General features: G+C 51.5%; 3 protein-coding genes across 3 annotated transcripts; 2 read left to right on the top strand and 1 right to left on the bottom strand.

Annotated features, from left to right (window-relative positions):
• Nucleotides 1-2310: 2310 nt before the first annotated feature.
• On the top strand, nucleotides 2311-7933 carry SPRED3 (sprouty related EVH1 domain containing 3). Its single transcript, XM_074219035.1, has 4 exons — nucleotides 2311-2983; nucleotides 3523-3596; nucleotides 5406-5540; nucleotides 5769-7933. Exons 1-4 carry the CDS (start codon nucleotides 2953-2955, stop codon nucleotides 6444-6446), a joined length of 918 nt encoding a protein of 305 aa, XP_074075136.1. The 5' UTR covers nucleotides 2311-2952; the 3' UTR covers nucleotides 6447-7933.
• Nucleotides 7934-9102: 1169 nt separating this feature from the next.
• Nucleotides 9103-13029, top strand: FAM98C (family with sequence similarity 98 member C). The gene is made up of 7 exons (XM_074219033.1): nucleotides 9103-9295; nucleotides 9379-9545; nucleotides 9783-9917; nucleotides 10106-10290; nucleotides 10590-10667; nucleotides 10824-10940; nucleotides 11190-13029. Exons 1-7 carry the CDS (start codon nucleotides 9240-9242, stop codon nucleotides 11481-11483), a joined length of 1032 nt encoding a protein of 343 aa, XP_074075134.1. The 5' UTR covers nucleotides 9103-9239; the 3' UTR covers nucleotides 11484-13029.
• RASGRP4 (RAS guanyl releasing protein 4) lies at nucleotides 10717-22531 on the bottom strand. The gene is made up of 17 exons (XM_074219032.1): nucleotides 22310-22531; nucleotides 18402-18583; nucleotides 17684-17789; nucleotides 17515-17577; nucleotides 17032-17163; nucleotides 16745-16895; nucleotides 15727-15900; nucleotides 14904-15020; nucleotides 14304-14579; nucleotides 13737-13817; nucleotides 13552-13653; nucleotides 13341-13459; nucleotides 13052-13196; nucleotides 12381-12417; nucleotides 12180-12293; nucleotides 11912-12057; nucleotides 10717-11824 (listed from the first exon to the last, which is right to left on the bottom strand). Exons 1-16 carry the CDS (start codon nucleotides 22330-22332, stop codon nucleotides 11924-11926), a joined length of 1956 nt encoding a protein of 651 aa, XP_074075133.1. The 5' UTR covers nucleotides 22333-22531; the 3' UTR covers nucleotides 10717-11824; nucleotides 11912-11923.
• Between the last annotated feature and the right edge of the window lie 447 nt (nucleotides 22532-22978).

Genomic DNA, 22978 nt, shown 5'->3' with positions numbered 1-22978 from the left:
TCAAATTAAGCCTCAGCCACAAACTGTGTGACCCTGAGGAAGTCATTGCTTTTCTCTGAGATTTACTTTCCTATCTATGAAAAATTACATGGTTGAATGGATGGTTATAATCCTTTAATTTCCTTGGGAAGCTCTTTGTGTAAATAATCGCCCCAGAAGTAGGGAAAGATGAGGAATAAGGGATGAACTAGGGATATGAGCAGTATGAGTAGAAAAAAAGACAGTAGGAAAATGAACAGGGGACATCTACTATGTGTCTGACACTATAGAAGACCAGGAAATCCAAAGAAAAGGCAAAAAATCTTCAAGAAACTTTATGCCTAATGGAAGGGAATGCAAATACTATACACAAGTTATAGGCAGGATAAGTAGGAAATAATGAGCAGAAGGCAGGCCTTAAGGAGGATCAAGGAAAATTTTCCTAAAAATGTGTTGACCATGAGCAACCTTTATTAGGTTACTCACTGTCATGGGGAGGGAGAGGGAATGGAGGGAGGGAGAAAAATGTAGAACTTTATTTTTTGAAAAAATGTGAAACTTTTTCTGAGGTTTTATGGCCTTGAAGGAAACCAGGAAAGCCAGGAGGAAAAGAATTCCAAACCTGTGGTTCAATCAATGAAACCATATGGAGGTCTTGTTTAAAGACAACAGAGGCCATTGGATCACAGCATACTTAGGTGTAAGGTGTAAAGAGACTGGAAAGAGGGGCAAGATAGATAAAGAGTTTTTAAAACCAAATGAAGAATCTTATATTTGATCTCAGAGGTGATTGGGATACCCTGGAGTTGTTGAGTAGGGAGTGTGACATAGTCAGATCTATTCTTTGAAACCTGAGTGGAGGGTCCGTTAGAGAGGGCATAGACCCATGGCAGGAGAAATGGATATGGTGCAGGCATGAAGAGATGAGGGAAACTCAGACCACCAGGCTGGTTGTAGCAACAGAGGAAAGAAGGTGGTATCTCGGAGAGATGTTGTGATGGTAACATTGATAGGATTTAGCCACTTGGATATAAAGGAAGAAACATGGAAGAATTAAGGATGATCCCTAAGCTGTGAATCTTATCCCTCGAAAAAGTAAGAGGGAAGTTAGGAAGATGGAGATAGGGTGAGCTAAAAGATGAGTTGTTTTGAACATGCTGATGACTGAATATAGGACTTAGATTTTGAGATGTTCAGTAGGCACCAGGAGGTTCAAGACTGGAAATCAGGTTAGGGCTAGATAAATAGATGTGAAAATAATCATCCTGGAGATGGTTTTATCAATCAGAGCTAGTGAGATCACCAAATGAAGAGATCCAATGACTTAGCCTTGGGATGAGTGGCACTGATGGTTAGTGAGCTTGACGGGCTGAAGATTCAGCAAAGAAGACTGAGAAGTGGTCAGATGGTTAGGGGAAGACTCAGGAGAGAGCAGTATCCTGAAAACTCAGGAGAAGAGGGGTCTCCTTCATGAAGGGGGGGGGGCTGAGTAGGGTCAAAGACTGCAAAGAGATTAAGAAGGATGAGGATTAAGAAAAGACAATTTTGTCATCTGGCAAATTTTGGATGGGACAGTTTTGTTTGGATGATGAAATTGGAAGCCAGGCCACAGAATTAAAAAAGAAAGTAGAAACATCTTTTAAGGAACTTTCTTGAGTATAGCCAAAAAAAGGAGAGATGGGACAGTAGCTGGCAGAGAGAGGTGGCTAATTGGGGAAAATACACATTGTGAACCCTCTGCCCCTCTCCTTGCACTACTAGGTGGTTCTGGTTTGAGTGGCAGTGATAGCCCAAAATGACTCCATTGCAGGCTGGTTACCAGTGGGAGGCAGAGGGATGTCTGAGTCAGATGGGCATATGCTGGTTCTGCCAGGGTCTGTACTTTATCTGTGGGGACCACCTCTGGCACCAAAGCATGAGAAACCTCCCTGGGAGAGGGGGCCAGGGAGTGACTCTGGTAGAGATAACTGCAACTGGACTGAGGTCTGAGGGTAGGTGGAGTCTGGGATGGTACAAGGAATTAAGTGTATCCAGAAATTGAAATGATAATATGGCAAGTTTGGGGTATTTAATTCTCTCAAGATAATGTGGCCTTTTAGGGGTGGCTAGGTGGTGCAGTGGATAGAGCACTGGCCCTGGAGTCAGGAGTACCTGAGTTCAAATCTGAACTCAGACACTTAATAATTACCCAGCTGTGTGGCCTTGGGCAAGCCACTTAATCCCATTTGCCTTGCAAAAAACCCTAAAAAAACCAAAACAAAGCCAAGATAATGTGGCCTTTAATGGGATATATGGGGGGGGGGGGGTACATGAGAGATTTAGAGGATTGGATTGGAGTATGTCAGGAATATTGGAATAGATTTTTGATGGTCCTTAAGAGTGTATTTTAAATACCTCTGACCCATTTGGGGAGAATATATTTAGAAGCAGTATGATCAGCATGGGTTTTATAGAAACAGCATAGAGAGAGAGGTGGCCTCAATCAAGAAAACCTGAGATCAAGTTGCACCTTTGGCCTATCCTGGCTGTGTGATCCTGAGCAAGTCATTTTACCCTGGCAACTCCCTAAGACTGTAAGGTACAACTCAGGTGCTGATCTGTATTACTAAAGGGAGTTTACTCACTGGGAACATCTTACACCAACAAAATCGCAAGTTTGCACCCCCAAAATACAAGTGGCTGGGTGGAGGTATACTTGGGTTTTTTCATGGAGGTGGGAGACTGATCAGAGGAATAAAGGTCTAGGAGTGTCAGCGCATGGGCTCAAGGTTGTGGGGGACCATGACTCCTCCTCCTTCCCGGGGTCCCTACTGCCCCTCTACTTCCCATGGCAGACAAACCTGGAGTGCCCATTGAAGAAGGGCCTGGTGAACAGCAAAGCAAATCCCATCTTCCACCACTGGCAGCTGGATGACCACACGTTTGACCTGACTTTCCAGAACTGAGCAGAGGCTGAGACTTTGCAGAGAAACAATGCAGACTACCCTAACAGAGCTGGTCCCAGGTAAATGGGTGTGGAGGTAGGAGAGAGAGATCCTTGAAGAGAAGAATCTAATGAATGGAAGCAGGGGCACCAGGGAAAGAAAGCCCGAGCTAGGGTATCCCAGGGATTGGAGCCTGGGACAGTAAAAGAAACTCCTCTCCATCCCTAGCCCCCAGATGAGGAATCTATCACCAAATATTAGCTGCCTGTTCTGAATAGAAAGTAAACCTCCTTTCCTTTTAGGAGGGAGGGCTCCCCCCGCCGCCCAACTGCACAAGGAAAGTTTTGGTCCTGAAGGTTCCTTCTCCAACTAAAAGTTATAAACTTTGACCCTCTGTTTATTGTTTGTAACTCAGAAGAAATAGTTTTTGAATCAATCAAAGATCCACTTGGAGAGCTCTGAACTGGACAACTTCCCTTTCCAAATTTTCCCCTTTGTACAAGAGAGTGGCTCCAAGTGATCTCATGTCCAGCTTCAAATATTATGTGATGGGATTGAAGGCAAGGGTTAGAGCCCTCCCTGCCCCATCCCAACCTCATCCTCTTTTCTTTTCTTCTAGGCTCTCTCTCCTCATCTTCTTCCTCTTCTTCCAACACCTCCCAGGAGCCCCCAGATGTCCTCTACATCCACAAGGTGAGTCTTGGGGAAATGTCTGAAACAAAGACTCAGATGTCAGGGGAGAGATCAGTCTAGTGTTCAGCTACCCAAAAGGTCATCATCCTGGTGGTGTTCTGTTGGGACAGGAGGGCGATGGTGAGGGAAGTATAACAGAGTGGAGAACTTTTGGAGTCACAACATAGATATTTGAATCCCGACTTTGCCACCACCAAGCTCACAGCAAGCTATAGGATCAAAGGTCGCTAGGGGGTGCAGTGAAGTCAGAAGACTCCTATTCATCTGTTTTCAGATGTTGTAACCTTGGGCAAATCACTTCCCCTCTCTCTGCCTCAGTTTCCTCAACTGCAAAATGTTAATTATAGCATCAGTCTCAGAGAGTTGTAAAGATCAAATGAGCTACTTGTAAATGCTGGCTATTATTATTGTAATTTTAAATCAGGAAAGGATTTTGGAGTTTACAACCTCCTTTTACAGAGAAGGAAACTACAGCTGAGAGGTTTGGTCCTTCTTTTTATACCCCATCAAATTGCCTAGTGTTTCGTGACCTGCTTAAAGTCCTAAGGTCCTAAGCTGGTATTTGACACTCAACCCTAACTATTGCACCATGCAATACCCCAACCCTCCTGTAGTCTGGCATTCATGTGTCATACCCCCAGCCCCTTCCCTCTGGGCTTTCTGGGTTTCACTTTCTTTATCTGTGAAATGACAGGAGATCGACAAGAAAGGTCTTCAAGATTCTTTAAACCCAGGAAAACCTGGGTTGAAATCCTGTTTCAGATATCCACTAGTTAGTTGTAAGAGTCTGGACAGGTCACTTAGCTCACACAGCCTCAGTTTCCCCATCTGTAAAATGGGGGTAGCAAGAGCACCTCACTCATAGGGTCACAGTGAGAATTGAAAGATCAGTATGTATAAGGTGTCTAGAAATGTCAGCTCTTATGATTTCTAGCTTGAAAACATCTATTCCACTATAATGGGAGTCACCTTCCTGGTGGTTCAAGACTGACAGAATTGGGCACTTTCAGGCATTATTGGGAATTAAAATAGAGAATCATTCAATTCAACCTTGGAATGAGGGTGCCATGAAACCTAATGTGCTCCCCATCCCTGGAAGTGTCCAGACTAAAAGAGGAGATTCAGGGAGACAATGCAAAAATGGAGTCAGAAGCCATTGGTTCAAAAGTTTGTCTTCTGCTTACTACTTAGATGACCTGAGGCCAATAGTAATTCTCTGGACCAAAGGGACAAATCTCACCCTTAAATGAGGGGCTTGAGAGGCAGCATTATGGCTCAAATGGTGGACTTGAAGTCAGAAGTCCAGGGTTCAAATCTCACTTCTGATGCTCAGTAGCTCTCTGATCATGGACAAATCACTTAAATTCCCTGAGTCTCAGCTGCCTTCTCAATAAAACAAAAGGCTGGACCAGATATGGCCTCTAGAGTCCCTGAAGTCCCAACAAACTCTAAGAGACTATGATTCTCAGGAAATATTTGAACAGAGGCCTGAAAGTCATCACCCCAGGGCCAGGTCACTCTGGAGTTGGGTGAAGGGCCTATTATTGTGGTTTGTCCTTCCTTCTGGAAGAGAACCATGACATCAGGAGGTGATGCCCTGACATGCAAGTGAACTGCATTTAAATGAGGGAGGACTCCAAAGCCATCTGGAATCTGGAGCTTGGGCAAGGGATTGGAAGGGGCGGGACCCAGAGGCTGGGGAGGTCGGGGAGGGGGCAGAAAGGGACTCTGGAGGTTTGAGTAAGGGGAACACTGGAATGGACCAGTGCTGAAGACATCTGCCCTACTCCCTGACTTCTACCTCTCCAGACACATCGGGACAGCCAGGTTTCTTCCAGTTCCACCCGCCAAGAGGTTAAGCCCCCAGGTCCAGCCATAATCACTAGCCAGTCGTCTGGTTTGGACTTGGCCATGACCTCCCAACTCCGGCCTTCCCCTTCACAGGTGGGATTGCCCCAGTCCTCAATTTGTCCGAGGGAGGGGATAGAAACCAAGTCCCAGGGAGGCTGCCCTCAAGGGCACCTGGGACACGGGGGTGGGGGTGGGGGAGGAGGAGGGGCATGGTGGAGGGGGAACCACCAGACTTCCTGAGTCTCTAAGGGAGGAGTGTTTGATTGGGGAGCAGGACAGTCTCTTTTCTTCTCATCACTTTCTTTCCTTCCCTTGAGCCAGAGTCCTCCCCAGCTTCAGCAGCTTCAACCTTTCTCCGTGAGGCCGGAGGCCCCAGGAACCATGCTAGGCTGCGTAGGCCGGGGCTACGAAGATTACCGGAGAGCGGCCGGCATGCCGCCCGTGCCCCTGGCCGTTTCCTGCGTGATGCGCTTCGACAAGGCCGGCAGCACGTCACCCCCCCACCAGGCCATGAGCCCCACAGTGTCAAGGACCCCGGCATCCCCACCCCTGCCGCCACCACCTCCAGCTCCGGCCCAGCTTCTGGCCAAGGGTTCGCCGGCTTGTCTAGTGACGACGGGCTTCGTGGAAGAGGCGTCCGGGGCGGACGCGGCTCGCTGTGTGCACTGTCGGGCCCTGTTTCGCCGAGGCTCAGATGGGCGCGGGGGACACTGCCCCGAGGCCCCGGACCCAGGGGGCCGCCTGGTGCGTCGCCTCAGTTGCCTCTGGTGTGCCGAGAGCCTTCTTTACCATTGCCTATCAGACGCCGAGGGCGACTTCTCGGACCCTTGCGCCTGCGAGCCGGGCCATCCCCGCCCGGCTGCCCGCTGGGCGGCTCTGGCAGCACTCTCCCTCGCAGTGCCCTGCCTTTGCTGCTACCCGCCCTTGCACGCCTGCCACTGGGCCACAGTCCGCTGTGGCTGCCCGGGCTGTGGGGGCCACCATGAGGCAGCCCGGTGAGCGAGGCCTGGGCCGCAGTGGGGCGGCCCACAACCCGCGGTGCTCTGTCTTTCGACAGTGGGCAGTTGCGGGGGCCACACCTGGGAACCCAGAGCTGACCCTTCCAGTCATTCCTCAGCAGCTCGTGTCTCCCTTGCTCCCTCCATCCTCCAGGAGGTATCTTATTCTACCCCATCCTCTGGTCTTCCCTCCCAGAAAATTCAGTGGACAATGGGGACTGTGATGGCCTGCCGCTGTCCATGGAGCACCTCCTTTCCATACCTCTGGGGACATTCCTTCCCACTATCCCAAAGGTCCTCCTCTGAACTGAAGAACTCCATCTGATCCCCAGACTGTGGCCCCCCTGAAAACTAAGGAAGCTATGGAAGAGGAGACTTACTGAAATGTTGGGACATCAGATCTCTCCCTCCCAAAATCTTAAAATCTCTCCCCCCCCCCAAGACTTTTGGATTCCAGAGTCTCCCATGATCCAGGCACTAAAGAGAATGAGACTGTGTCCCAGTCAGGGGTGAGAAGGCCTGCCCAACCCAGGAGCCACTGCTCTCATTTTCCCAGACCCAGGCCTTATTGCTGCAATCACCTGGGTGGAGAAGGGTCAGAGGAGATGCTCTGCTCACTGTCCTTCCTTCCATCCCTCCCAGAGTTTGGGCTCAGTCCTTGGCTCACCCCCATCTAAGCACCTTGGCAACTATTTGAAACTAATGATCTATTCTTCCCTGATTTACCTAGAGTATCTGTGGATCTGAGTCCTCTTCAGGTCCACTGGGAGAAAGGGGGGAAGGGAGGGAGAGCCTGGGGAGCAGGGACACTGGAGTCCCACTTCTCCCCGCCACCTTTCTCCTTCCCTTGTGCCTAGGTCTCCTCTTGCAGTGGAGAGGGGAAAATTTCTAGACTTCACCTACCTCGTTTTTAAGGGAGGGGGGAGGAAGAGGGTGTGGTTTGTGTGTGTGTTTGTGTGTTTGTGTGTGTGTGTGTGTGTGTGTGTGTGTGTGTGTATGTGTGTGCTGGGATCTACTTATGAGGACAGGTGGGACCCTCTCTTTTCTTTGAAGCTCCCCAAGCCTCAGTTCCCTGCCTTAAGGCACCTGCCATTCATGTCACTCCCATTCCTTCCAGGCTTAAGCAGATTTAGGGACCCAGAGAATGGATCAAAAGTCTCTTCTCTGTCCAGGTCCTAGAAGGAACCAGAAATTGGATCCCAGGACCCTTTCCCATTTCTCTCTCCCTACACCAGGAATGGGGGGGGGGGGGGGGGACCAGCCTGGACCTCTCTTCTCTGGTTTGTCCTCTTAACAGTGTACCTTATAAGTGAGACAAACCTGTGGAACAAGAGGTGGGTCTTATCATTTGGGTACCTTCTTCCCTAATCTCAGCCCCCCCCAGAACCTACCCTCCCCACTCCCCACCCCAGGAATTGAAAAAAATATGAGGGAGGTCCAAGATAACAGCTTTAAAATGTGTATTTTGCTAATTCACTCACAGATTGGCTTTGCTCCCTCCCCCCCCCCCCCCCCCCCCCCCCCGCTTAGTAGGATAGCCCTGCCCAGAGATAGTGAGGTCTTCATATAGCTAGAGGAATACCCCAGGAATAGCCTAAAGCGTAGCGGGTCACATCGGGAGCCAGGTCTGTCTCAAGGAGGTCAAACAACAGTTGAAGGAAATCCCAGTGCTGGGAGAGAAGGGGTCTGGGTTCTAGAGCTACAAGACTCTTCAGAAGTCACTTTTTCAAAGGGGGAAACTGAGGCCCAGAGGAAATGTTATCTACCCATGATAACACAGGTAGGAGATGAAAAAGTAGGCAAGCTTAGATGTCACAGTGAGTAAGAGTGCTGGGCCTGCAGTCGGGGAGACCAGCTTCAAACTTTAGTGATGTGACTTTGGGCAAGTCCCTTAACCTCTCTCGGCCTCAGTTTCGGGGCCTGTGAAATGGGTGTTCTAACAATAGCATCTCCCTCAGGATTGTTGGGTGAGATATATTGCATTAAAGAGCTATGTAAATGCCAGCTATCATTTGTACTGCTGCTGTTTTTAAAGCTCAGCGCAAAGGGTCCGTGGGAGTGGGAATGGTCTCTGGGCGTCCACTGGGGGGGGTGGCAGGAGAACCCAGTGGGATGTGAACACACACAGACCCAACACACAACACCCCCCCCACAAAACCATTCATTTACCCACAGAGACACACACACCAACATGCACAGACACACCACACACTACAAACACCACAGGCACGGAGACACGTATTCCACATAGACACACAGACACATTCCACACGCACAAACACGCATTCCACACACACACACCACAGTGAAATACATACTCCACACAGACACACAGACACACCACACCCACCCGCACACCATTCAGGCACCCATGCAGCATCCACATGCGTGTATATAGCCACATACATGCGTGTAGGGCATATCTGTGTGTGTCTATGCGGCAGGTGTGTCTGTGTATATCTGCGTGGGTGCCTGAAGGGTGTGGGAGCGGGCGTGGGTGTGGGTGTGTCTGTGTGGGGTGTGTATGGCTGTGCCTCCATACGCAGAGACACCCCCCACGCCATTCAGGCGCCCACTTCACACGCTACAGGCACGCGCACACGCGCGCACACTGAGGTCACGCAGGCTGGGCTCCCTCGCCTGGCTCCCGGCTGCCATGGGAACGAACGCCCCCTCGGCCTCCAAGGGGCCGCCGTGGGCGTGCCCACGCCGCGCCCCGCCCCACGCCGCCGGCCCGAGGGCGGAGCCAGGCTTCCCGGGCGGCAGGAGGGAGGCCGGGGCCGAGGCGGCCGGGATGGCGGGGAGCCCGGAGGAAGCGGCCTGGCTGGCGCGGGCCCTGCGGGCCCTGGGGTAAGGGAGGCGCGGGGCGGGGCGGGGCGGCGTGGGGCGGCCTGGGGCTCACCTGCCGCCTCACCTCGCGCCTTCCCGGGCAGGTGTGCGGCCAGTCCCGCGGGGAAGGAGCCCGGGCCGGAGGCCGAGGCGGAGGCCGCGGTCCTGGAGGAGTCGGGAGCCCCCTTCCGAGCGCTGTGCGCCCGCCTGGCTGCGGAGCTGGGCGCGCTGGGCGCCGTGGAGGAAGGCGCGGTGCTGAGTGCGGGAGACAGTGAGGGCGGGGCGGGGGCGGGGCTGAGGGCGGGGCAGTGGGGCGGGGCTGAGTGTGGGGGACGGGGAGGGCGGGGCAGTGGGCGGGGCGGGACTGAGGGCGGGGCAGTGGGGCGGGGCTGAGTGTGGGGGACGGGGAGGGCGGGGCGGGGGCGCGGCGGGCGGGGCGGGGGGGGGCGCGGGGGGCGGGGCGGGGCGCGGCGGCGGGCCCCGGCACTCAGCGTCTCGCCCCCCGCAGGCCCCGCCGCGGAGGAGTGCTTCCTGCTGGAGCTGAGCGGCCTGCTGCGGGAGCTGCACTGCCCGGACCGGGCCCTGACGACCGGGAACCCCGCGGCTCGGCTCCAGGCCCCGGGCAGCCGCCTGCGCCTGCTGCGTGAGGGACTGGGGGGCGGGGCGCGGGGGGAGGGCCCTGGGGCGGGGCCGGCCCCCCTGGGCGCAGGAGCGAGGTGCGGAGGAGGGGCGCGCGAGCCCAGGTGGGGGGGGGGGCTATAGCTACTCCCGATTGGTTGGGCCGTGACTCGGGCCCCCCCCCCCCCCCCCGTGCCCTCTCTTCCCTGCCAGGCTTCCTCTGCTCGGAGCTCCAGGCAGCTCGCCTCCTCAGTCACCGAGGCCCCCCTGACCCCGGCCGTGCCGAAGAGCAGGACGCAGTTCGGGGGGAGCTGGCCCTGACGCTCCAGGCCCTGGGGATGCCCCGGCCGGAGCCAGGAACCCCAGCCAGCCAGTTGTTGAGAGATGTCCATGCCAAAGTGAGGGGCTCCCCGGCCTGGCAAGCACCTTCCGGGGAAGTCTAAGGCTCCCCCTTCTCCAGTCTCCTTTCCTGCCCCGTCTTCTAGGCAGCCCACCCGCACAGTCCACACCCACTCTGTCTCTGCCCACCTCCCCACCCCACCCCCAACCCTCCCTTCCTCACAGGGGACTGAGCAAGACTTCGATTCTCCACATCCTGCCATCCCCAACCAGGGCCCAGCTTTCTTCTTCCTTGTCTTCCCCTTAGAACCAGCATGAGGTGAGGGGCACTCACACATTTTCCTTCCCCCACGTCTAGATCTCAGACTTGCTTCCCTCACTGCCCCCTGGACATCTGGACCCCCTACTCACTCAACCTTTGGATGCTCCCCGATGGGTAGGAGAGACCCCCTGCCCCCTCCCTCCCATTCCCTTTCTAGGTTGGGGGAGGAAAAAGGTGGTGAGAGAAGGATGTGGGTCTCAGCATGTGGGGGTTGAGTCTCTAACTTGGAAGAGGGAGATAAGGGTCAACCATCCGATTCCTCGGGCATAGGAGGCCCTGAGCGCCCTCTCCAGCTGTCTACAGGATCAGTATCGCTACCGACGGCGTCTCATGCTGACCAGGCTGGATCTCACGGCCTCTGCCTTCCATTGGACAGAGCGGGCCCAGGTGGGTAACGGGGAGGACAGGAGGGCCTGCTTATGCCACACTCAGGGCTTGTATTGAAATAGTCTTAGAAAATAAGAACTAGAAGGGACCTTAGAGCTCACCTGGCTCTCTCACTTGTATTTTACATATCGAGAAACTGAGGTCCAGAATGCCAGAGTGAGGCAGAGGACTGAGCTAGACAAGGAACTTTGCTGTCAAAGCTCAGGACCTCCAGAGTTGCTCTCCCAGCCTGTCTTGTCTTCTCCCCAGACCCAGGGGACTGCCATGACAAATGTCTTGAAGCCCCTACGTCAGGGGATGGCCCCCGAGTCTGACATCTCCCTTGCCCACGTCTTGGCTTCCCGGGCTGACCTTTCTCGACTGGTCCCAGCCTCAGGCCGGTCTGCTCGTCTGGTCACCTGCTGCCCCATCAACAAGGTGATGATGGGCCCTGTCCCTGATAGAGGGGGCCGACCCAATGAGCTGGAGGCCCCTATGCCCACATGGCAGAGTCGTAGGGAGGCTGGGCACCAGCGCTGGGGACGGAAGAAGAAGAGACGGTGAACGGGATGCTGATACCCAATCGAGGGCCCATCTGGAGCCCTTGCCACTGTGGTGGTGGGAGGAAGCTGAAGGACCCCAGGGTTTGCCTCCAGCTCCTCCCCAACTCCCACTCCCCCCGCCCACAGACAAGCTTTCTGGAAAAATAGATTTAATTTACAATATTTGTATCCCATGGTTTTGCCTGTGGCTTGAGCAGGATGGGGGTGGGGAGGACAAGGTCCGGGGTTTAAGGAATAGGATCTCCAATGTCATTGACTTCAGCTTTGAGTCAGCACCACTCAGTTCCATATTAAAATTCTCCAGGACTGTCAGTCTGAGATCCTGTGGTCACATCAAAGGCCCTGAGGACAGAGACACTGCCCAAGGACCCTGGCATTGATTTACGATCCTCCAGTCTGTCCATCCCCCTGTCTCCCCTGCCTTCTTACCAATTGTATCTCCTATGACATGGAGGTAGGGGCCTTGTCTGAGACAGACCCCTCTAGGGGAGACTCAGTCTGGGTCCAGGCATGACGGAGGTGGGTTCTCTTTTGGGTCCCAGGAGGTGATGGGGAAGGGGAGCTCTCTTCAGAACCTGAAGAGGGAGAAAGTAGGGTCTTGGAGATCCCTTCCTGCAGCCTTCTAGCCCCTGGTTCCCTTCCCAGGATTAAAGGGTCCATGACCTGGAAGCCAAGATCCCTCCAAAGGGGGCCTCACCCATCTGGGGGACTTCCTGTGGTGGAGGGAGCCCAGAGGTGCTGGCTCCCACTTTTTTCTTGCATTCAACCTCCACTCTGTCCTTGCAGTGGCGATGACAGCAGAGCCCACAGTCTGGGGGAATTGGGAGGAGAGCTAGTCAATGAGGGGAAGGCCCCAGAAGTTTCTCTCTTCCTCTTCCCCCTAACCCCAAACACTCACCTCGGCATCGGTATCCATGCTTGGTGACTCCCCAGAGCTGAAGAGAAAGCAAAGGGGTTACTTTGGCTGAGGAAGGGGGGAGAGGGATGATAGGGACTGCAGAGGTGGCAGAAGGATTCTCTGCCACCTGCCCCCAACTATAGGCATTTTAAGGGATAAGAATTGACCTTGTACCAAAGCAGGTTGACACCTAAATGGTGTCTTATAAATAAGAGCATTGCCTAGAACATTTGTTAGATTGGTGATATATCCAAGGTCACTCAACCAGCTTGACTTAAAAACACTTCATCCTGATCTTCTCTGCTTCTCACACAGCTCTTAGGCAGGGAGAGTAGTAAGCCTGGTCCCCAGGGATTAAGGGGGGCAGTGGAAATGGAATCTCGGGGCCTGGAAACTGGGGTCCTCAGGAGACTTGGGGCAGGTTGACTCAAGTCTCAGACCTGAGGTATCCTTAGAGAGCATCTGATCAAAAAAACAAGCCTGAAGTGAGAGACTTGTGGAGCAAGTTAATAGTGTTGGCAGGGGGGAAGATAGATACTTGGGGTCCCTAGGAGGCCAAACACTTGGTCCCCAGAAGGCAGTGAGTGGAAAGGACTAGGTATCTTCAACCTCATATTGGAGAACTGAAGCAGGGGCTAGTGGGAGGGAATGGGGGAGGGGGAGATGCTTACAAAACCACTGCAGCCACCACAGAATGTGGGCTTCTTGAAAGTGACCTCATGGAAAGGGTGTAGAAAGGACAGGCCCAGCTTGGCACAGATAGCACTGGCCCGAAGCAGGTAATCCGTCAACTCCTCCTGGCTGAAGGGACCATTGCTGGGCAAGTCAAGGTCAAAAAGATCTGAGTCAATGAACTTGGGTGTCTGGCTCTCCTGCCTTTCCCCTGGTCCCCCACCCAAGAACTTCATGATCCCCACCATCCTTGCACCCTTTCGAGGATCCTGGTTTCAGGGGACTTACCCCTGCCGAGGGGGTGGGTGGAGGCCATGGCAGGCAAAGGGAAAACTACTGGACAGACGTTCAAAGTCTTCCTGAGAGATGGTACCCCGGCCTTCTGGGTCATAGTTCTTGAAAACAGACTGTGGAAAGAAGGGTCCCAGGCTGTCAACCTGATCATGTCCCCCTTGCCACTTCCCTCTTCTCCTCAACACACACACAGGCCACCTCTCACCTCCACCAGCTGTTCCACGTGTCGGCTCAGGGTGATCCTGTCAGGTTTGGGGGTTACTCCAGGAGCCCATTCTACAAGTGGGGCTTTGAAGGGGGAGGGAGGCTGTGGAGAGGGACAAGAGGGGCAGATTTAGAGTTCAGGGATTTAGGGTGTATGGAGAGGAGGGACTGAGGGGCCACTCTCACCAGAGTCTTGGGGCATCGAGGCTCCCGGGCATAGGAAAGTTCATAAATCTCATCTTCTGTGTAGAAGAGATCCAGGGAGAGCTGAAGGAGAGGAGGTATCAGACTGAGCCCTTTGATCTCTACCTGAACCCCTTGGGTCCTGCTTCCTCAGACCCTACTCTGCCCTCCTTGCTTCCTGTCCACCCCACTCTGACTACAAGGCTGGTGCTCTACCTACTGCACTACCTAGCTGGCCCACACTTTTTTTTTTTTTAGGATTTTGCAAGGCAAAAGGGGTCAAGTGGCTCGCCCAAGGCCACACAGCTAGGCAATTATTGTCTGAGGTCAAATTTGAACTCAGGTACTCCTGCCTCCAGGGCCAGTGCTCTATCCACTGTGCCACCTAGCTGCCCCTAGCCCACACTTTTTTTAAAAAAACCCAATATATTGGACCATATGGACAGGACCATTTGCATGGAAGTTAAGGGCCAGGCCCCCTAGCTTCCTTCCCTCCTTTCTACTAGCAAGGAAATGGAGGCAGAGAAAAGAGAAGGGACCCTCAGTTCTGCCAGCCCACTGTTCCTGCACCGTGAGCAGATGCAGCAGGTCCTGGCTGGCACTGCCAGGTGGGTTCTGGGCCTGGAGATCCCTGAGCTCTTGCAGTCGAAGGTAGAGGCTGTTAAGTTTGGCCACATGAAGCTGCCCATCTGGCAGATGGTCGGGCATTGCCTGGTGCAGTGAGATGAAGTCCTTCAGGTGGACACCCAGGATGGGCAGGCGGAAGCCTGAGCAGCCAGCCCAGGCCCGACGATAGAGAGCATAATTGTTGTGGGAGCTCAGAAGCTCAGTTAACTCCAGTAGGATCTGAAAACATTGGAGGAGAAAGAAGCAGAGAGTAGGAAAGCAGGCAGGAAAAGATAACAATGACAAAGCCCCTCCTTCAAGCCTAGGAAAGGCCCTCAGACACCACCCACCTCCTCTTCCTAAAGGGGAAACTGAGGCTAGGAAATGGATATGGCTGGCTCAAGGAGCAGTTGGGAAATATAAATGGATGGAGAGGGGAACCCCCCCCCAAGCTCTCTGTGGAACAGATGGGGGAGGCCAGGGGCATCAGGTTGGGCATTCTGTGCTCAGGAAGAGAGAAGGGAAACAGAAAGGCTATCCTGGGGCCAGGTCTGGCTAGTTCACCTTGGTGCTATCGGGGCTTAGATGTGCATGGGAGTCCTTGAGCCGCGAGATGGCGCTGTGACATAGGCCACCAGTCACCGCCATAAGCGTGTTGAAATTCTGTAGCTGCCGCAGCCTCTGAAAAGAATAAAAATGGGCATTTGACTGGATGGGGGAAGGTCAGATCCCCAGGATATCCGCAGGATAAGGGAACCAGGCAGGGGTTTGTGGGAGTCACACAGGTGTGCATATTGGGGAAGGGGGAAGTTAGTCCAACCTGCCTCCCCTAGTATGGTGGGAAGTGAAATTGAATTAGAAAGAAGGGAATCCAAATTCAAATACTAGTTGTGTGACCCTGCCCACTTCATTTTTCCCCTATTTGCCTCAGTTCCGAATCTGACAAACGAAGACACACTGGAGAAGGAAATGGCAAAATATTCTAGTATCTCGGCCAAGAACAATGTCCATGGGATCACATAGAGTTAGATACTAGTGAATAAAAGTTCAGAGTCTAACTGCCACTGTGTCACTTATATGACTGACAAAGTTACCTGTGTGACTTCGGGTCACCTCGACATCAGTTTCCTCATTTGTAAAATGAGGGAGTTAGACTAGATGATCTTTGAGCTCCCCCACCCCCAGGATTAAGTCTGGGATTCTATGAACACGTGTCAAAAATTTAGGAGGGGATAGGGGCAACAGGAAGTCAAAAGCACTTGGATACAGACCCCCAAACTGGCTCTTAGTCGAAAGCCTCAAGGAGATGGTAAAAATTTGGACGATATTACTTTGGAGGATCAAAGCACATGAAATACTCCAGAGTGACCGGGGACCCAGGCCTCACCTGGGCCACATGGATGAACTTGTCAAGCACCTGGCCTCTCTGAGATGGACTGGGCCGGCTTAGGACCATGACTTGGACCCATCTGGACACGCTGTTGGTGAGTCCTACAGAGCCCTCCAGGGCCGGGCAGCCTCGGACTGAGCCATGGAGTACGTAGCCCCGCAGGTCCTGAGGCTGGAGGGAGGGGAGAGATGCTTAGGAATGACCTGGGCTGAGACCAGAACTGCCCCAAAGGTACAAGGAGAGAGCAGTTGTCTGGGCTTTGCATCAACCCTTCTTCATAGTCCTATGAAGGATCAGAACTCCCCCCTTCTCCAGCCATAACCTTCCAGGAACCTCCATTCTTGGACATGAATTCAAGTCACTGAAGGAAGGCCTCAAGTATCTGAACTCTAACTCTGATCATTGAACCTTCCTGTCTCCTCCCAGCTGAGGCTGAGATCCAAGCTTTCATATAAACCTTTCCTCTATGACTTCTGGACCAAATTCCTGATCCTCTCACAGTCCCTCCCTCCTAGCAGGCAAAGCACCTGGCTCCTGCATCTCCCCTGATAGGTCTACCTCAGGACCTAATCACCTGACCCGCTCCCTAAGTCTCTACCTCCTCAGAGTCATGTCTTAGATTTTAAGAATCTAGATCATTTCCTCATCCAAAAAAATATTTATTAATCAAGGCATAAGGCTTTAGATATGAAGGCATCTAGTTCTCGCCTTCTAGAAGTTTGCTAAACCTACTCCCTTCTGTCTCTGCTCCTAGTTCTTACTTAGGACCTGTCCTGGGGCCCACCCAGGTCTGACCACTGGATACCTTTTGTTTCTTTCCTCCAGCCCTGATCACCAGCTAATTCTTTCCCCCCTCAAAGCTCTGTTTCAAGATTCAAGTATCCAGGCCCTCATCTGATTTCTGGACCCCTCTGCATCTACTCTAAAAATCTCAAGATCCATGTGCGCAGATCAGAAATCCTCACTTCCTCCCTCCCTCCCTCCCTCTGGCATTCATCCATCCATAGGATCTCACCGTGATGGCTCGAAAAGCCCTGAACTCTAGGTCTGTTAGATGTTCTGCAAGCTCCCCTGTCTGCAGATGGTCAAAGATGAGGGATACCTTGCGTTTCTTCCCCGGCTCTGGGCTGTTGGGTGGGGGAAGGGGTTCCTCTGGGGGGCTCAGACTAAGGAGGCAAAAGAGATAGATGATTCAGAGAGAAGGGACATAAGAGACAAATGACAGAAAAAAAAGGGGGGAGAGATATTGCATATAGGAGCTGGGGTACTAGAAGGAAAGATGGACAATCATAAATCCCTTACCTCCAAGTGGGGGCCCCTAGGCATCTTTGGGCTGCATTGCCCTCCTGCTCCACCATTTCCCAGAAGTTGTTGATGATTTCATCAAGGTGAGGTTCCAGGTGCAGGGCCTCTGGATATTGGGCCATCCAGTATCTGAGGGAGAAGATAAGGGGAAGGAGATCTCTAGGAGGGAGGTTTTGGCCCTAAGAGGGTATTTTTGGAAGTTGACAATGGAGCTTATAGGATTTCTTGCTTCTTGGAAGGATCTTTTAGTCTATTCATATTTATTTGACAGGTGAGGAAAATAAGGGTCAGAGGTTTAAGTTGGAGAATCTTGGGGAAGACTATCTTGTAGGAGGGGAAAGTGTCTCTGACAGCTTGTTAGTACTGTGGGATGTCTCTTGGAGGAAGGTTAGGGTTGCATCTAAAGGAGCAGGTTGTAGGAGTTCTCTATGATTGAGGATCTTTCCAACTGCCAGAATGCCCTGAGTCTTGGAGTCTCACCTGACTAGGTTACAGATCTTCAGCCGTTTCTGCTCTTGTCGATCTCCATTAGCCTCCTGGTACGTGGGTCTGTTAAGGATCTTTGCTTGGCAGCTTCCAGCCCCCCCTTTCCACTTTTCTACTCCCCACACCTCCCTTCCACTTCTCCCACTGCTCCCCTGGAGGATATATGCTGAGCAGGCGACGGGCAAGGTCAGCTGAGGATAATACCCAGCTATGCATAGTCAAGGCCATATTGAGCATGTGGGCCCCACGGCATAGTCCGCCAGCTGTGTCTGTGTTAGGGTGAGAGGGACGGGTGGGGAAATCACAAAACACAGACATCTCATCTTATCGGGGTTAGAAGCATTAGACTTAAAGATCCCCTTGCCAAGTCTTCAGGACCTAGTTGGGGAAAGTAAGGTCCAGACAAGAACTGACCTTGCCGTTAGCCCCCAGCAAGTTACAAGTAGAATCCAGATTTTCTGACTAACTCCAAAGTACTGACACCCTTTCAAACATCAAAGGGATGGGGTGGCAGGCTGGCAGGTCAGAGATCAGAGGGCTAGGAGTTGTACAGTTCTCATGGGTGGCTGTGGCCAATAACATTAGAGACATCAATATTTATATAGTGCTTGCTATGGGCCAATCATCATCTGATTTGATCCTGACAATAACCCTAAGAAGTAGTTATTATTATTCCCACTTTACAGATGAGGTAACTGAGGCAAACAGAGGTTAAGTGATTTGCCCAGGATCATACACAACTAATAAGTGAAATCTTACTTGAAGTCTCCCCAGTCCAGGTTTGTGCTCTGTAGTGCCATCTAGTGGTCTGGTTAGAGGACAGGTGTGGAGGGAGGCCTTTGAGGGAAGGGGGTTTTTGCAGTGCCTCTGCGGACACTCACCAAAGGAATGAATGCACTTCTCCAGTAATTCATCCAGGCTGCAGCCTCTGCTGAAGGGTGCCAGCGTCATGGAGGCCATGACTTTGTTGATCTCCCGGGGGCTTGGGCAAGTCATGTGCCTCCGACCCTGGCGGGCCCTCCCCTGGTTGGGCGCAGTTCCCAAGCATTCCAAGTGAGTTTTCCTGCAGGCAGAAGCCCAGTTTTAAAGCTGCCCCCCACCCCTTTCTCTCTCCATCATCCCAGGTTCAGTTTAGGGTGTCTCCTAAGCCCTGCCTCCATTTCACAGGTCCCTCCTGCTCCAGGTATCACTTCTTTCAGGAAGATTCCCAAGATAGCATTCCCCCAAATACACACACACACACACACACACACATCTCAACCCAGGATTCTGCCCTCCCACCTCCTGACTATCATGAATAGAGTTCTCAGTAAGGTGAGACTTGATGGTCCAGATGTCTCATTTGCCAGTCCTCTTTAGCAGGATTGCAAGTATCGGGGCTGCTAGCTATGGGAAATGGGGATAAGGGAGTGCTCAGTCACTAACCCCAAGCTCCTCTGAGTTGGACTGAGTCCCTCCGGCTGAGATAGCTTCAAGGAAAGGTTAAAAATAAATCTTCCACCATGGAACAGAAGGGCCTCTAGGGAATGGGGGGGGTAAAACCTAGGGATATGGGGAGCTTATGAGACCCAAGATGGAAGGGGAGACAGAGAAGGACAAAGAAGGAAAGTCAGCAGATCTAGAGAGAAAGCAAAGTAGAGAAAAGATGAAGAAGGAAGAGAAAAGGAAAACTGAAACACAAGGAAAGTCATTTTTAAAAGAGACAGTAATAGAAAGTCATCACAGAATGTTAAAGCTGGGACAAGTTGTCTAGACCAGATCTGACATTTTACAGATGAGAAAACTGAGGCCCAGAGAGGAGGGGTCTTTGGTCACCATAGGGTTCACTTAGGATTTAAATCCAGGTCTCTTGGGGCAAAGAAGAAAAGATAGAGCCAGAGGAAGAGGAAATATTCATGTCTTCTACACATAAAGCCAAACTGGGGAAAGCCTCTGAGGCCTCCAGTCAGTGCACAGCTCTTCCTCCACCAACCCCAAGTCCTAGGGTGTGAAAGCATCTGGGAGTGGCCCAGAACCTCAGCTCCTTCCCCTTCCCCTGCCTGGCTCCCCCACTTCGCACAGCAGAAAGAGAAGTACTTAAGTCCTTTCCTTCTTCTGAAACCCACTTCCCTCCTTTTCCCTCCTTGCTGCCCATCTCTTACCTGCTGCCAGGAAGGTCTTTCCCTGTCCCTGGTCCTGGCCCATCTCCCTCAGAGGAGAGCAGAGCCCTGGTAAAATTAGGGGTCAGGAGACCCAGCCAGCCCAAGTGCTGTGCGTCACAGTCCCTGAGGTCCCCAGGTTGGGTGCAGAGTTTCCAGCCCTGGGGGGGGGACCCTAGGGACCCAGGTATGTTAGACTCTTTTCTTGCCCTGCCCCTTGGGACAAAGTGGTTTTCCAGGAGCAGAGGAGACTATTTCGGGGACATCCTTAAGTGTGGGGGGGTGGGAGGAAAACATGCAGAGAGACAAACATACCAACATAGACAGATGGAAATGAATGACACAGAGTGATAATAATAACTCTCATTTCTAAAATGACATCAGGGTCACAAAGTGCTTCCTCCACAATCATTCTGGAAGGTGGAAAGTACAAATATCATCTTCAAGTTACAAGAAAGGAAACTGAGGTTCAGAGAAGTTGTATGACTTCTATAAGTTCACAGAACTGGTGAAATAGATAGGATTTTAAGCAAAGTTGCCTTAGAGATCACCAAGTCTAAGATCCACATTAGAGATAGAGATACAAATAGAGATAAATGGATAGCTGGAGAAATGAGAGGTAAAGATGAGAGATATCTTTTGTTTCTGTATCACCTTCATTCCCCTCCCCAGAGAACCTTTCCTTCTAGCAAAGATAAGAAAGAGAGAAAAGCAATTCAGCTAACTAAATCCTACAGTGACCATGCCTGGCCATATATAAAGTAAGGCACACCTGTGGGTTCCCACCTCTACAATGAAGTCAGCCAATATGACTGAGTGGAAAGAGTTGCAGATTTTAAGTGAGAAAATCTGTGTTTGATTCACGACCAAACTATTGTCACTGAGCTAACTCCTTAACTTCTTGGGACCTCAGTTTCCTCATTCATAAAATGAGGTGGTTGAACCAAATGATAGTTAAAGTTACTGGTAGGTCAACAACTCCTCATGGAAACTGAGGCCCCAAGAGATGATATTCTCAGCTCGGGGAAAAGTTAGTGGTTTGAATCTGGGTCCTTCCCTTTTCCCCCAAGTATAGGGATCTTTTCATTACAACACAGACATACAGTTTGAGTTGAAAGTGCGCACACACATCACATTCAACTGAGATCAATATATAACATGGAACTAATATAAAGACTAACAGACTGCCTTCTGTGGGGGGAGGGAAGCAAGAACGGGGGCGGGGGTTATAAAACTCAAAATAAATAAAATCTTCTTAAAAAAGTGCACACACACACACACACACACACACACACAGACAAAAAAAAAACCCAAAACACAGAGCAATATAACATCATAGGCAGGTGGTTCATAACCACAATGTTACACACAGAGAGAGGGTTATAAATAACAGTGTTATAAGAGATAGAGTGACACAGTGCTCCACATAGGTATATGCAGAAGGACCTCAGAAAAATACAAATACACAGAAACCCATGTTAATACATATAAAAAATAAAAAAGTGGCAGGGTGCACTAGGTGGCATAGTGGATAGAGAACCGGTGCTGGATTCAGGAGGACCTGAGTTCAAATCCGACCTCAGACACTTAATAATTACCTAGCTGTGTGGCCTTGGGCAAGCCACTTAACCCCATTGCCTTGCCAAAGCTTAAAAAAAATAGGCAGTGGCTAGAGAGATAGAGATACAAAGATACACATAGAGACAGAGTGACAATATTATACACGCAGAGAGATAGAGATAGTTTTAGTGCTACAACGTTATACTAGAGACAGAGAGTTACAAGTTATAAATGATTACAGATATGGAGACATAGTTATAATTTTAAAATCCATTAGCGAGAGATCGGAACACAGTTACATTGTCACACATGGAGCACCAATCAGAAACAAGAATACACAGCCTGGTTGATATTCATCATTTTAGCCTTAGCTGGGACCTTAGTGATCATTTCAGTCATCTGTTGTATTTTTACGGAGGAGAAACTCAGAAAAGAAGAATGACTTGCCCAAGATCCCAGTGACCCAAGACACACATAATGCAAACATCCCAGCCTGCAGCCTAGAAGAGTCTTGAGGGGTCCCAGGTCTCTCCTCTATTCCTCCCACCCCATTTTGATTTGACTTTCCCCTGGAATAATGACTTGAAGAGTTCCTTCTCTAAGGGAAGGAAGTCTGTAATGGTTCTTAGAATTTAAGCTCAGAATGCCAGAGCTGGGAGTGGTCTTAGGACACAGACTGACGGAGTTAGAAAAACCTTTGAACAGAGAATGTCAAGATTGATATGACCTTAGAATAGAAAATGTCAGGACTGGAAGAGAATAGCAGGGCTAGATTTCCTGAGAACATAGAAGCTTAGTCCTGCAAGGGACCTTAAAGGAGAGAATGTTAGGACTGCGAGGTACCTTAAGCATCCAATTTAACCCTATCTTCTTTCTCTCTCCTCCTCATCCCTCCCTTCACACTCGAGACCCTAAACTTCTTGGCATCCCAGCTCTCTATTATCCTTGGCTAGATCACTTCCCTCCCATCTGTCCTCCCTATAATCCCCCCCTCCAAAAGAGACAGATATAAAGAGAATGGGAGGGGCCTGGAGAACAGAAGGAAGGGAGTCAGTAAGGAAGGAGGGGCAGGGGCCAGGGGATCCCCTCACCTCTTGCTTTCTTTCCGGTTCATGTTGCCCCCTGGGGAGGAAGGGGGAGGATGTCTAAGGCTCCTATGTAGCCCAGGCAGGGTTGGGTGTCTCTGGGCCCCTCCCCCTCAGGGCCCCCTCACAGCTACTGGAGCCTGGGGCTTTTTTCCTTCCAGTGAAAGAGGAACTGACCCCCTTCCCCCACTGCCTGTCAGAGAGAGAGAGAGGAAGAGACACAGGGAGAGACCAGCCCTGGTAGCCTGGGGGAGGGAGATCCTCTGAGGTTCCTGCACAGTCCCTCTAGCTCCGCCTGGGTCTCTGTCTCAGTGTAGCTGGGCATTTGGGTCCCTCTCTGTTTCTCTTGCTAGCTTATCTGTCTCAAGATAGTCCTCTGTCCATCCCCATTATCTCTGTCTCAGGTTCTCTTTTTAAGCTCTGTCCCTCTCCCCCGACTCACTCTGGTTGAGATGTAGACTTTACCACCTGCTTCTTTTTTTTTTAGGTTTTTGAAGGCAAATGGGGTTAAGTGGCTTGCCCAAGGCCACACAGCTAGGTAATCATTAAGTGTCTGATGCCAATGTGAACCCAGGTATTCCTGACTCCAGGGCCGGTGCTTTATCCACTGCTCCACCTAGCCGCCCCTACCACCTGCTTCTTGCAGATGTTCTTCCACCCTATCTAGAATGAATC

This window comes from Macrotis lagotis, chromosome 1, assembly GCF_037893015.1.
Source record: "Macrotis lagotis isolate mMagLag1 chromosome 1, bilby.v1.9.chrom.fasta, whole genome shotgun sequence".
NCBI lineage: Eukaryota > Metazoa > Chordata > Mammalia > Peramelemorphia > Peramelidae > Macrotis > Macrotis lagotis.
Note: the sequence above shows the minus strand (reverse complement) of the source record. Positions and strands in the feature narration are given on the sequence as shown.

Coding starts and splice junctions, on each gene's coding strand:
- FAM98C (XM_074219033.1), top strand. CDS start 9,240: ATGGCGGGGAGCCCGGAGGAAGCGGCCTGGCTGGCGCGGGCCCTGCGG. Junction 9,296..9,378: donor CGGGCCCTGCGGGCCCTGGG/GTAAGGGAGGCG, acceptor CTTCCCGGGCAG/GTGTGCGGCCAGTCCCGCGG. Junction 9,918..10,105: donor CAGCCGCCTGCGCCTGCTGC/GTGAGGGACTGG, acceptor CTTCCCTGCCAG/GCTTCCTCTGCTCGGAGCTC.
- SPRED3 (XM_074219035.1), top strand. CDS start 2,953: ATGCAGACTACCCTAACAGAGCTGGTCCCAG. Junction 3,597..5,405: donor ATGTCCTCTACATCCACAAG/GTGAGTCTTGGG, acceptor CTACCTCTCCAG/ACACATCGGGACAGCCAGGT. Junction 5,541..5,768: donor TCCGGCCTTCCCCTTCACAG/GTGGGATTGCCC, acceptor CCCTTGAGCCAG/AGTCCTCCCCAGCTTCAGCA.
- RASGRP4 (XM_074219032.1), bottom strand. CDS start 22,332: ATGAACCGGAAAGAAAGCAAGAG. Junction 17,164..17,514: donor AAGATCTGTAACCTAGTCAG/GTGAGACTCCAA, acceptor CTTCTCCCTCAG/ATACTGGATGGCCCAATATC. Junction 15,021..15,726: donor AGTTCATCCATGTGGCCCAG/GTGAGGCCTGGG, acceptor TATTCTTTTCAG/AGGCTGCGGCAGCTACAGAA.